Here is a 13,299-nt window from a genome sequence, read left to right as displayed (position 1 = left end):
CTGGGCTCTAGAACTGTTTTGGGTTTTTTTCTGTCTAAATGAATACCTCTGTTTCCATCTCTGCTTGTGCCTGTGCAGTGAAAATGCAGCAATTTCATTTAATGTGTTTGACTCCTTTCCAAAACAGATAGGTTTGTACTAAAAGAGTTTCTATTTGCATATTGTAGTGTCTGGGGTGAAATCTTTGTTCTATTTAAACAATTGTTCCTCCCGCACCCTTTGTTCATGTAGAAGTTAGGTTTGTAAGAACTTACTGAAAGGGAAAATACAAAGAACTATGGCAAGTATGCATCAGCTTACACAGCTGGTAACCCTCAAGGGGCAGTCAGGATTTTGGGCCATAGCTTGGACTTCAGTGAATTTATTATGCATACTCTTGTTTTTATGTAGACTGGAAAGGTCTTTTATGTAGAATCACACAATCGTACATACTTATTCACAAATGTTTCAATGTGTTTAGAAAAACCTGCTAAAATGCTGTTGATTTTTAGGTTGCCCAGTGCTGCCCAGCTACAGAAATACAGTTCACTGGCTTTTCGGAGACAGTCCGATTGAGAAAGTTAAAACCTTGGAATACCGAACCCTGGTTGGGGGTCGTATCCTAGAGGTGAACACCAACTATGGTCAATTTGCTGGACAATTCCAATGTTGGACTTCAGCTAGTGCAAAACCAATGTCAGTTTGGGTAAATGTCAAGAAGGAAGGTTTGTGGAAAATTATATGACAAATTCTTAAATCTAAAAATATTTTCTTTCACTCTGTGAAGTCTTTCCTGAAACCTAGCCTGCTTTTATACATAGGAAGTAATTCATAAACACATTTTTAAACGTCACATATGTGAATAGTCCCATTTAAGGCAATAGACAATGTCCATACTCAGAGTTGGATATGGGAATTAATCTGTATCCAAATATCATGTAGGGGTTCTCATTTCTTAGCTGTGTAGCTGAGAGAATGTTGCCTGATTCAATGTCTTGCTTCTTAAACAGTTTTAAATCAGGCAGGTTTTCTCAAATACCCCTTCAACAAATAATACAAATTGCTGCCATGATAACCCACTGAACTGAAACAAAACTGACTTTGAGGTCATCTTTGCAAATATCTTAATAACATTAAAATTATTTTATGATAATAATCATATTCCAGTGTCAGTACGATGATATGGTAACCATCTTACTGTAGTCACCCTTAAACATATCAATTTACTAGGGCACACTGCACACTCATCAATTTCCACGTTAAGTTTTCAAGAACGTTTTTTAATGTTCTCCAATGTAATGCGCTTGCACAAAACTACATTTCTATTAGTAGGTTGTAAAATGTGCAACTGAGGATTACAGATGAATTTCACGAGGAGCCTACATAACTGATCTAGTTGAAGATGTCCCTGCTCATTGTAGGGGACTTGGACTAGATGACCTTTAATGGTCCCTTCCAACCCAAACTATACTATGATTCTGTATGTACCAGCAGGACAATAGGCTGTATCTGTAAAAGATGTATAAAGTTTTAAATATTTAAAATGCTTTAGAAATTAATTACATTATGATTGGGCTTTAAAAAAGAAAGTTGGAAATTAGATCCTACTAAGAGTCTGGCAGCAAAGCACCAAACTCCATTTGACAGTTTTAAAAAAAAAAAAATCTCAAACCAGTCAATGCCCAGGGAATGCAAGTCAGGTTTAAAAACAAGTGTCTGTTGAAATTGAAAGTTTTTGCATGTGATTTATCCATCAACATATCAATATGATTTGGCTTACTCTTTACGTGCAAAAGACTCAAGCTGTAAGATCAGATCTTACAAATCCCCTACACTGTCTGTAAGTGTATTCTCAGTGACTGCCGGGGGATTACTTTTTTGGGTGAGAATGGTTCTGGTATGTATGGGGTTGCAGAGTCAGTTACATTTCCAAAGTAATTTTACTGAAACGTATCTATGATCAAAATGTTTATTTTTAAAATCGAAAGTAAATCAAAACATTAATGATCTGTGTCAGAAAATGCCTCAATAGAGGTTATAAAAAAAGTATATCCAGGCCTTGGTCCTAATATAGATCTCATTAAACTTAGAATTTCTGAACAGGTCTAACCAGGTATTGAACTGTCCACCTGTAGTCTTTAGCTGGCCTGCCTTTTGGTTGCCCAATGCCCTTTCCAGGCAGGCTGCTCAGTATTTTGGGGAGATTCCATTTTCTAGTCATGAGCTTTAACTCTGATTGTTGCCTATGTAAATGTTTCGTCACTGAAACACCCTTGCATTTGTAAGACTGCAAAATCTCCTTTGGTGGTTTTTGCACAGTAGGCATATTGAGGGCACTTCTGAGTAGTATCATCCTAGTTAAACAAACAATACAGTCTCTCCATCATAGTTGCAGTCAGTAAATTTAACTATTTCTACTTTGAAAAAAGCCCTTCTGTATTATTTTAAGAAACCCAGAAGTAATAAGGAAACATTGAAAAACAATAAGTTAAAGAATTCACTATGTGCTGGAAGAGCGAGCCTGTGGACACAGCTGGTAGCTATCAATTATTCTTGGTTATTACAGAAAAATCTGACTCCTTCTGTGATCACATAAAAATCTGTCAACATTGCATAGTACTTCATCTTTTACCAAGTGTCAAAAAAAAAAAAATTGTAGGGGCAGGGGTAAGTGTGGAATTGTGACTAAATATAAAGGTAGTAATTGTTAGCGGTGATTAGTTTTTAATATAAAATGCTCTTTTAAAAAAATTCCTTTTTCATCTTGCCAGATGCCTCAGTGGCAAATTATTTATGCATTAAACGCTTTTCTGTCATTTGGTAGAGGATTCTTTAAAGTCCTGATATAATGTGTCTGGAATAAGATGAGTTTTCTTCAGAATAAACTTACTGTAGAACAGCAGGAAACCTAGAGAGCCTGATTTACCATTTCCTCTCTTTAATGCTCAGTGTACAAAAATCTTATGAAAATTTTTAAAAGAAGTTCATCAGTTCCTACTGTGAGCCAGGTTCTGCCCGTCATATGCACTTGTGCTGATCCCATTGACTTTCTAGAGAACTTCATGCTCATGTGTAGGGGCTGAACTTGAGGGGAAGCTGAGTAGGACTAAATTCTACTTTGGCTTATGGTCCCTTTTCACAATGCTGAAATACTGCATCCTCTGCAGAAAAGCGAGTGTCTATCTAGCTCACAGAATATGCTGCCAAATCAATTAAAATGTGACACAGTTACAACGTGTAGTGCCTCTCTCACACTACTTTCAATTGCATTTCTTAAGATTATCGATGGGAATATGCTGAGTGGAGTAATTGCTCTGCTAGCTGTGGGAATTCGGGAACCCGCTCCAGAAGACTACAATGCATGAATGCAGAGAAACAGAAAGTAAACGAATCATTATGCAGACAGTTGCAAAAGCCAGTGGTTATTTACCAGCCATGCAACACAAATGACTGCCCTGCCAGGTAAACTCCTTTCTACTCTATTTCCATGTGCTCTATGTATATTAAAATGCACTCATAAGCTCCTGACGTCGTTTCTGTGTCAATACTCTGAGTATGAAATGTGGATTTCATTTCATCATGAAGCCTAAAGCATGAGAGATGTGAAAAGTGAAAATGGTTCACAAGCAAGTAGGGGAATGCTCGATTCAGCGGAATAAATGAGATCTGTGCAAGTCTCCGCGCAGCTGCAGCAAGTCTTGCTGCTACCACACTAACCCCTTAAAAGCTAAGCTGGAGGTCTCTCCGAGACATTGTGAGCTGCTAGTTCTGCGAAGTCTGTGCCAACGCACAGAGAGAAAACTCGGCCAGTATACTCTGTGTTCACCTCCTCTCCTTCCGTGCCAGCAGAGCTCCGAGTAGGATGTTTACTGTGGAATGCCTCATTTGTCGCTAATGCCCCTCACCACGGTGGCACACTCTTTGCATGTCCTTCCCTGACAATTTTCTCACTGGATCAACTGGGTTACCTTGTGATCTTGGGGCAGAAAACCTTACATCACAGGCAAGTATATCACAACATCTGATTCCAATAGCCAAAACCTTACCTCTCGACTTCCTGAGTTGCACTGAGCTTTCCAGCTCAACAAGGCGTTGCTCTAGGTTTTTAGCAGGAAATCCCACAGGAGTCCTCAAAACAAGTGCTTTCCGTTGCTTAAAAAAATTGGCCATCGCTGTCAGCAACATAAAAATCTGTGAGGGATGAAGAGTCATGCACACATTTTGGAGCTGTCCCTCACTGAAAAATGTTTGGAGAGAAGCATTAAGACCTTAACTGACATTGTGGGGCTACATCTTGCCAGTATGTTCTAAACTCTGTTCTAAATACAGAAAACATAGCAACAGATAAATATCATGATGAATTTGTTTATATTTCATTATTAGCAGCCAAAAAACCAGATCATCTTAAATTGTGAGTCTGAGCTCTGGCCAGCCCATAACAAGCAAACTTTTTGCCAGTGGAAAAATACTGAAATAGAACTAATAGTTTGAAACACGCAGACTCAGTTGCAGGTTTCCCTCTTAAAACCCATCCCTTGAGAGCAGATGACGGAGAGTTAGGAGGACACTAGAGGGCTCGGTGCTCCCCTGAGCAAGGTCATGCCTTTTCAGTGGGCTGCAGTGCATGACTTAACAATCTGATTATCACTGGACCCAGAGTATTCACCACAAAACCCAGTCCATTATTTCATATAGCTAAAGAGACTGGGACCTAAATTCTCTCTTATTAAAATTCTTAGATGTATTTTACATTTAATTTGGCTTTATGTATTTACAAGTGGAAGGGAATTGTGTGTATACTAACATAATAAACTCTTACCTTGAATTATACGTGTACGCTAACATACAAATTGTTATTCCTTTATGAAGTGTTCCACGCTTCCTATATAGGAAGAGCATCCCAGATGCCTGGAAAATAGCCTGTGTCTGGTCCCTAGTGCCTCTAACCTCTCCCCCTTCCCTGCTATTACTGACCTGGGAGGGAAGTGCAAAATGTTTGGGCTTCCCTTTCCATTTCCCCACTTACTGATTTCTGCAGATCTCATACCAAGGCAACTCTTCAGAATGTATCCATGGAGTTATAAAGGCTTTAGATGTACGGTCAGTGTCATGGGCCCTTATTATTCAAAGCGTTCTGCATGTATTTAATCATTTCTCTCCAGCACAGCATAGAAGTACAGTTAAGCAAATAGAAGGGTTTAAGCATGTACTTAATTTGTGCTTTAAGTGTTTGCCAAATTTGGGTCTTGTTGACTTGCTGTGCATGCGCTGCACCAAATGTTTGCCAAAGTACTTGAGCTTCAAAAGGGAGAAAAAGACAAGGGTCCAGACTGTAAAAGATTAATCTTCCTTGAATGGGTATAAACTGTTTGACTGCAAGAACATGAAATAATTGGTAAAGAGAATAGAATATTTTCCCTGTTATCAGTTGTGCTATGCATAAAGTCGCATTCTGTATTTCTAGCCTAGATTTATGAAAAGACGAAGTCAAATAAATTATATTACCACCTGCTGCTTCCCCAGTATTGTTCCTAGCTGCCAAAAAAGATAATCTCTGCAACTTCTAGTCAATAAATAACATGTTCTGCTTAAGCCATTATCTAGCAAGATCTTGATGTAATAAATTTGGATGAGTTATGACACCTGTTACCTTAATAGTAACTAAATCAGTACTATTCATTATATAAGTTATGGAAAAGTATGCTGTCCTTCCTTCAGAAATGTTAAATACAGCAGGGTCTGTAGGGTTTACTTAGTACAACCTTTTGTGTAATAAGCTGTGTAGCTTCTGTTAGCATATATTGAGCCACAGTTATCTTAGAAGTCATCAATTAACCAAATTTATATCATCTTGCTTAACAACTGAAAAAGCTGATTTTACCTTTTCTCACATCTAAAACTTGCAATGACGGGTTCTTTTGACTTTTGGTTGCAAACAGATTGCTGCAAACTACCATCAAGTTTGCAGTCTTTAACAGTTGCTATAAATTTGTCTCTGCATCTTGTAGGTGGGTAACTAGCCCGTGGTCTGAGTGCTCTGCATCTTGTGGCAATGGATTTCGCTATCGACAAATAACTTGTCAACAAGTAAAAGCCAACGGCACTGTGCTGACACGGCTACCAGATGCTTGTGTACGCAGAGATCGTCCTGTGGGAAGGAAACCCTGTATGGGTCATTTGTGTACAGTAGCGACAATACAGACAAAAGGCCGGGTAAGTTACAGACTTTGTCTGAAACTCATGTCATAAAAGTGTATCAGTGTCATCATAACATTGGCTGAACATCTGTTCTCTTGCACAAAGGAAGAGCTATCCGCCACTAGTTGTAATTCCCTTTCAGACCACTGAATTACCTGTTTTTTCTTCTCATTTTCTGATGTCTGAACTGCTTTTATTTGTTGAAGACGTGATCCGAAACCTGAGTATTAGTTTCAGTATACTTTATAAGCTAATCCATTACTATGTATTCCATTTTTTCAGCTAATATATTGCTTTTATTGCAGTCTTAGAAGAACACAGTTTACATAGCTGTACTTGTGAAGTCCCCAAAGAAAGATATACGAATGTGCTTCAAAAGCAGTTGACACAATATTTAATACACAGAACTCTGCTTTCTTTCACCTTCCATGTTTCTTCATTTGTGCAGTAAACTTGTGCTCATATTGATGTAATTTTTATAATTATTGACACAGTATTTACTATTCAATGAGCAAAGTAATGAATTAAGAGAATTACTGTTGGCACATTCCTGATAGAGGTATTAGTTTGGGATTGTCAGAGCTACAGAAAGAATGTTGTAGCACTAGAGATGTGAAATGACAAGAGTATAGACAATGGATTTAGCTTTACGCATAGGTAGGGAAGTCAGTATCTTGGCAAAATTGCACACAGAGAATGCAAAATACGTAGGCCTTATCTGAACTGAGGTGTGATAGGGTTGAAGAAGGAGAAATACAGATCAAAAATTATTTCTGGGTTGTGTAACGGGGTAACTGCCTAGAAGGGTAATTCTGTTGTTAACTTGATTTCTTTTTCTTTCCCCTCACCCTTTTCTCTCACTTTTTAGTGTTCTGGTCGCTGTTTAGGCCACCCTGGAGGTTTACAGTATCGTCACTTTATATGTCAACTTCGTAATGGATCTTTGGTGCCAAACTCTTCTTGTGATGGAACAAAGAGGTATCCAGTTTGAAGCTATTACAAGTTAGATTCTTTAGATGATTGAATTAAAGATACAGGATTGTCAATGCAGTATAAATATGTGAATTCTTATGTATCAAACACAAGGCAAGGAGGTTGTGACAGTCACCCCTTCGTATACACTGGATGCACACCCAAGGAGGGTAATGGATTTGGTCGGTGTCCTCCACTGTGGAGGACAATGGCAAAGCTAGAAGTAGAGTGACAGAATCTTGATTCCAAAAACGGAGGTAGAAATTGGAGTGCTCTGCCATAACTTTTTTTATTATTGCTGAACTAGATCTCTTCTGATACTACTTTTACCCTGGTCCACTGCTGCCCGGATTTTATAAAATAAGAGTTTTCCTGGGCCTTATTTTGTGGACCATGTAAATTGTTTTACTAGTTTATGATTACTGAAATAAGGTGTACTTCTCTGCATAAATAAATCTCATTTTTCCTCTTAGTATGTACTGTTGAGGTATGTAAAAACTGAATGATTGAGAAGGTGTGACTTTTTACTTCAAGGTACACATTCTTTTTAAGAACTCTGTTAATTTGTTTTACTGTCTTTAAACAACTCCTTTCAGTACAAAAGGTACAGGCTTTACACCTCCACAGAATCTTGATCAGCAGATTCACTTGGGGCTATGCTATGGATGGATGGCAGTCTCTGTAAAACACCATAATCTCAAAAAGACTGAATTAAAGACAAACTAAAACTGAACATGGGGGCCTGGGGGGGGGCACAAAACTTTGTTCCAGACCGAATGTGTGGGTAGGACAATGAAGAGCAGGGAATAAATGAGTAACAAGTACATACATGGGAATTGTTACCATGTTTCTAGATTACTGAACCCAGCTCTTCATATTTCTTGCTATAGAAGTGCTTCTGAATTGTGAGCATTTTAAAGCACTTTTGCTGAACACACAATGAAATTTTGTCTCCTCTGAAGTACATGGTGAAACTTCCATTTACTATTAAGAGCCAGGATATCACTTTGACAGCTTCAAATGTTCAAGGAGGTTCAGTGTCATCACAGAAGTATTACTTGTGTTCGGGAAAGAGGTTATGCATGAAGAACTTGCAGCATCCAGTATACAACATTTCAGGGTCAGTTAAGTTTTCCCAAAGGTAAAACACTTTTTTCTATCCCAGGATTAAGCAACTGGTTTAAAGAGACAGGGCCTTGTCTTTTGTTTCCTCGTGAGTGAGGCATGATGAACGGGCACAAAATGACATACAGGAAATTCAACCTAAATATAAAAAAAAAAACCACCCACATTTTTTTACTGTGAGGGTTCTCAAACACTGGAACAGGTTAGCCAGAAAGGTTGTGGAGTCTCCATCCTTGGAGATGTTCAAAACACAGGGACTGTCTGGAACAACCTGGTCTAGTTTACTCTGCTATGAGCAGGGGCTTTGGACTAATCAGTCTCCACAAGTCCCTTCCAACATAGGTTTTATTGTTCTGTGAATAGGGGTTTAGCACAAAAGGAAACATTTGACTGCCATTTGTTTTCCTCCACAGGTCTCCTGTTAGAAGCAACTGTTCTTCAGAGGCATGTGATGTCTACTGGCGGACAGGCCCGTGGAGGCCTTGCAGTGTGGACTGTGGGAGTGGATTTCAGTCAAGACGAGTGTACTGTGTACACGGAAAGAATAACAAACCTGTGGCTGATCAGTATTGCGGATGGAGGAAGAGACCAGTGACCTGGCAACACTGCAATGTCACATCCTGTGGCAGTATGTAAATGTTTATTTATATATGAGCATAATAATAGTTTGTAGCAGTTATATTAGAAGGTGACTCACAGTTGTACACTAATGATTCTGCAAGCGTTTGATTGTACATCAAAGGTAAAGCTATCCTCTCCAAGGAGCACTTCATAATCCTGGGGTTATTTTTCTCTGAGTAGGCCAGTTTGATATTAAAGCCTCAAAAGCACTTTTAGAAACAGGATATTTAGGAAGTTGTTTTATGCAAACTTCCCTAGGTGACTGTGCCAGTTGTGACTCATAAGTCTCTGAGCAAGCTGTTAATTCCTGAAAGATGGGGTAGTTTTCTGAAACGGACAATAGGTAAATGAAGGCAGTGAGATCACGCCTCTTGTGACCTCGTTTTAGCTTTGAATCCACTGTTGCCAGAAATGCAACGTAAAATAATTACAAAGCTACCAGGAAACCATTAGTTGTTTACAATTTCAATGAGAAGTTCTGCTATTTATCTTTTGCCCATTATAAAGCCTTTTAATGTTTAAATATATTTTTCAGAAGGCGAATGCAAGGATACAACTCACTACTGTACATTTGTAAAGCAACTAAAGTTATGCTTGATAGACATCTACAAACAAAGATGTTGTCAATCATGCCAAGAAATGTAACTCTTCTATGGAAAGTTCATGATGCTGCAGTGAAGAAATGGGAAAAAAGGTTCATTAAACTAGCCTGCTCAAAGTATATACTTGTAAATAAGACGTTAGTCATAACAGTTACATGGAAACATGGGGCTAATGAAAAAACAGTATTGCAGGTTGGTATGCTGGACAGGGTATTTTTTCTGGGAGCTTTTATTATCCACTCTTTGCAATGGAACTTTAATATTTTAAACATTTTCGTGTCTGGATCAGGAAGAAAATATCATGGCATATCATCTGTAATATTTGACAGGCCATCACATTATAATTTTATCAGGGGAAAAGCATTATCTAAAAGTACTAGGTAGTGCTTACTGTCCTTAACTCATGAGAAAAACAAAGTCACAAAATCCTTGGAAGAATTTTGGAATGTGGCAACTATTGATCCCTAGGTTTTGTTTTTATTGTTTTATCATATTCAACACAACTTTTAAATTCATAGAAGCTGTGGATTGTAGCTGTAAAATTTTTGGCTGTGACTTCATTTTCATAAACAGCTTGAGCTTAAGGGTTGATCTCAAAGGATGTGTTTTACTGATACTAGCTGTCAGACGGATACACAGAAGTACATTTCATTTTTCATGCTTGTATTGATGTGTATGCAGTAAAAGACGTTGTAGATGCTAGTACAATTTTCAAAACAGCAACAGATCTGTTTTTTAAAATGAATGAGGTGTCATTTTCCATTGTTTCCATTCTGCTACAGTCACTGATATACAGTTGAAGTTCTGGCATGATTAGACTTTTCTACTGATTTTAAATTAGACACAAGGCTTCCTTGTGAGAGCGTGAATGAAATATTTGTGAGCACTGTTCTCTTGCACATCAACTCAAATGGGGAGCCAACAACTGGCCAAACATGGCTGTCAGGTTTTCTGTCTTGAGTAAATATTCTGCTCCCTGCCCCCCCGCAAATGTCCAAGGAAGAATTATTAATTATGATGATAGACAAGTGCAAGAACTGTATTTTGAACAGTTTTCCATCAAGATGACTTTTCGTCATGACCATTAACCATTTGAGTCTTTTGCAAATTGATAAATTCTGATTACGATATTGCCGGGTAAATGATTTTCCATATTGTAGATTATGTCTCATTTAGGGCTGTAAGCAGAGAGAACCCCATAGGAGGCAGGAGACAGATTTTTTTTTTTGTTTTGTAGTTTCCAAACTACTGCATAGACTGGAGGCCTGAATGCTTGTATTGACTTGGATCTTGTGTTACATTACTGAACTACATTACATACTAATTAGTGGGTATGCTGTAAGAAGAGTTTTAGAAGCAGCATTCCTGTACAATGGGTTTGCATCACTGAAAATTAGATTAGCACTACTGTATAGAAAATGTTTAATGTGGACTATTCTGTCCAAGGCTGACTGCAAGGAGAGGATATTCCTGATCATTACCTTTTTAATCAGCAATGGGTCTTGATTGTTTAAGCAGTTTTTTAAATTAAAATAAAGCATTTGTAAGATACTTTTGTAGATATTTATTGTCTGATTTAAAAGTGCAATATTTTGTTTTGTACAGTGTTTAATAAAGATTTTTGGACATATATTTTTTCTTATTACCAAAATTTCTTATTCATGTTTTTCCTTTATATTTAAAGTTTTCAAATGTTAACACATAGCATTTTTTGTTGCTTTGTCTTTGGTTACGTATGCATGCTATACAGAAGCAGTGCTGTAAATGTTTGTTATTGCAATTGGCATGACATTCCTCTGTAGATTATTGCTTCTCCAGTAATTGAAGATGTCTAATATTTAGCTTTCTTGAACGTAGTTTTGATATTTCTGAAATAAACTCTAGTTTGGCTATTCAACGTTGTGACTACCCAGAGATTGTTCATTACCGTGATTTTCACAGTAGCTATGCTTTCATTCCAAGTGTTATTTTACCAAGCTTCCATGTCCATAATTCTGGGATTCTTTCAAAGCAAAGATTAGTTCTTAATTTTGACGGTTTATCAGACAGATTTTCAGTTTCATTACAGTCTGCTTTGCACTGCTATTAAGAGGCAACATCGATGTATCCTGACTGAAAGAGTGGGGAAGAAAATTTGCCAAAATGCAAATAAATCAGCTCTGAGGGCAAAATGAAGGGGAATATGCCCCCTCCACCCTAAAAAAAGTCTTCAAACACACCTGCAGAGGAACTGTTAAACGTATCTGAATATGCCCTCCACTTCCTCTCAAAAATTCTTGTACTGTGCTGCTAGGTGGCAGCAAATGACTTTCTATAACTTAAGGGCAGTGGGGGGGAGTGACTTAAGAACTAAAAAAAATAGCTGTGAAAATTACAAAAAGCACCTGGGCTCATTCACAGACCCAGAGGAGGAGCCATTTTCAGCAGAACATACAGGCACTCATAGGTTCATGGATTCAGACTGCATTTCTCAATGAGTTTCCTTCCTCCCTAGAAGAGAGCACTGGAGGATATTAGGAGCTTCTGTAGACTTCTCATGAGGTACCAAGATTGTCTATAGGTTATAGACTTGAGTAGGTGTAAGTGCGAGGTTTTGTCTTTGTTTCCTCAGGTGTGGCCAGACAGAGAATGACTCAAGTTTCATAAAGAAAAGGGTGTTTGTAGTTTGTTTTCTCCTGTGGTACAGAAGGATGACCAATGAATTGGACCACCTCCTGTCCTGTTTTTAGGCTATCACAGCTCTATGTTGCCCTTGCTCATGCCCAGCCCAAAACATGTCTTTACCAGCTGGGAACATGAATAATCTTCAGAGAGAAAAGTTTAATTGAATTACGGTTTCATTAACAAGAGTAAGTCCTATTACAAAAACACAGTACAAAGACAAAAATTACCTAGAAGTAACTGATGCTCTAATAATGTCTGGAGCTCTCTCATGCAATGCTTTTATGCACGGCTAATATACTCAGTTCAACTTTCGTCCTTGCCGTATGCTCCAGTTCCTGCTTTCAACGTGTTTCCATTGTTGATCTTAGTCCATTTATCGGTGCTTTAGTTTATGAAGTATGAGCACGTAATTCTTCAGAACCCATATGAAAGCCCTATACCAATGCGTACAAGATATACAATACTGAAAAAAAAAATCATTCTGGAGTACTGCAATAGAACAAGGTAACACTGTTAATCGTAGAATATTTACTGGGACTAGCTTAAATAATGAACATAATAGGACTGAAATCAGTTCATCTACATTTTTCAAAATCAGGTAAAGATACATAGAGGAAATACTACATATCTCATACAGAGGCATAATCATTGCATATACAACTTCTATTAATATTTCATTTTCTGTGTATTTGTACCAAGTAATTCTTTGAAGAGCAGACAGACTGACGCCAGGCTGTCTAGAGATTTCTGCATCCTGCTTGGTATTTCTTTTTTTAACTGAGTTTACACTATTTTCTGTTATCTGTACATACACCTTTATAATCTTCTGCCATTTTCCTCTTCAAACTATTTCTGCAGTGAATTTTGATAGTGAAAACAGGCTGTTTAGCTTTAAAAATAAAAAACTGTGGTGGATGGGCGTTAACTTTTTGAGCCTGATTCTATCTGCTTCCTCACCATCTGCCTTAGAAACCTGAAAAACAATCATCAGTGAAATACCTTTGTGAAATTTGATTGAATTTGCACACTGGGTTTAAAAATTACTCAGGTGGGGACAACACACACTTAGTGTGTCAGTGTGTCCAAAGCTTTGCGTCAGCTTTGTTTCCTTTGGAAGTAAGGCTGAAAAAGCACTGTC

At 37.9% G+C, this 13,299-nt stretch overlaps 1 protein-coding gene across 1 annotated transcript in view; it reads left to right on the top strand.

The window, feature by feature from the left end:
* Positions 1-9,540, top strand: part of ADAMTSL3 (ADAMTS like 3) — a gene marked incomplete at both ends in the record, with an annotated part of 187,579 nt that extends 178,039 nt beyond the window's left edge. The window contains 6 exons of the mRNA XM_082004922.1: positions 492-704; positions 3,258-3,441; positions 5,988-6,192; positions 7,046-7,155; positions 8,688-8,902; positions 9,431-9,540. Coding sequence (XP_081861048.1) covers positions 492-704; positions 3,258-3,441; positions 5,988-6,192; positions 7,046-7,155; positions 8,688-8,902; positions 9,431-9,540 — 1,037 coding nt within the window. The remainder of the gene's footprint in view (positions 1-491; positions 705-3,257; positions 3,442-5,987; positions 6,193-7,045; positions 7,156-8,687; positions 8,903-9,430) is intronic.
* Between the last annotated feature and the right edge of the window lie 3,759 nt (positions 9,541-13,299).

This window comes from Phaethon aethereus (genome assembly GCF_964289735.1).
Source record: "Phaethon aethereus genome assembly, chromosome: 12".
Classification (NCBI taxonomy): Eukaryota; Metazoa; Chordata; class Aves; order Phaethontiformes; family Phaethontidae; genus Phaethon; species Phaethon aethereus.
Note: the sequence above shows the minus strand (reverse complement) of the source record. Positions and strands in the feature narration are given on the sequence as shown.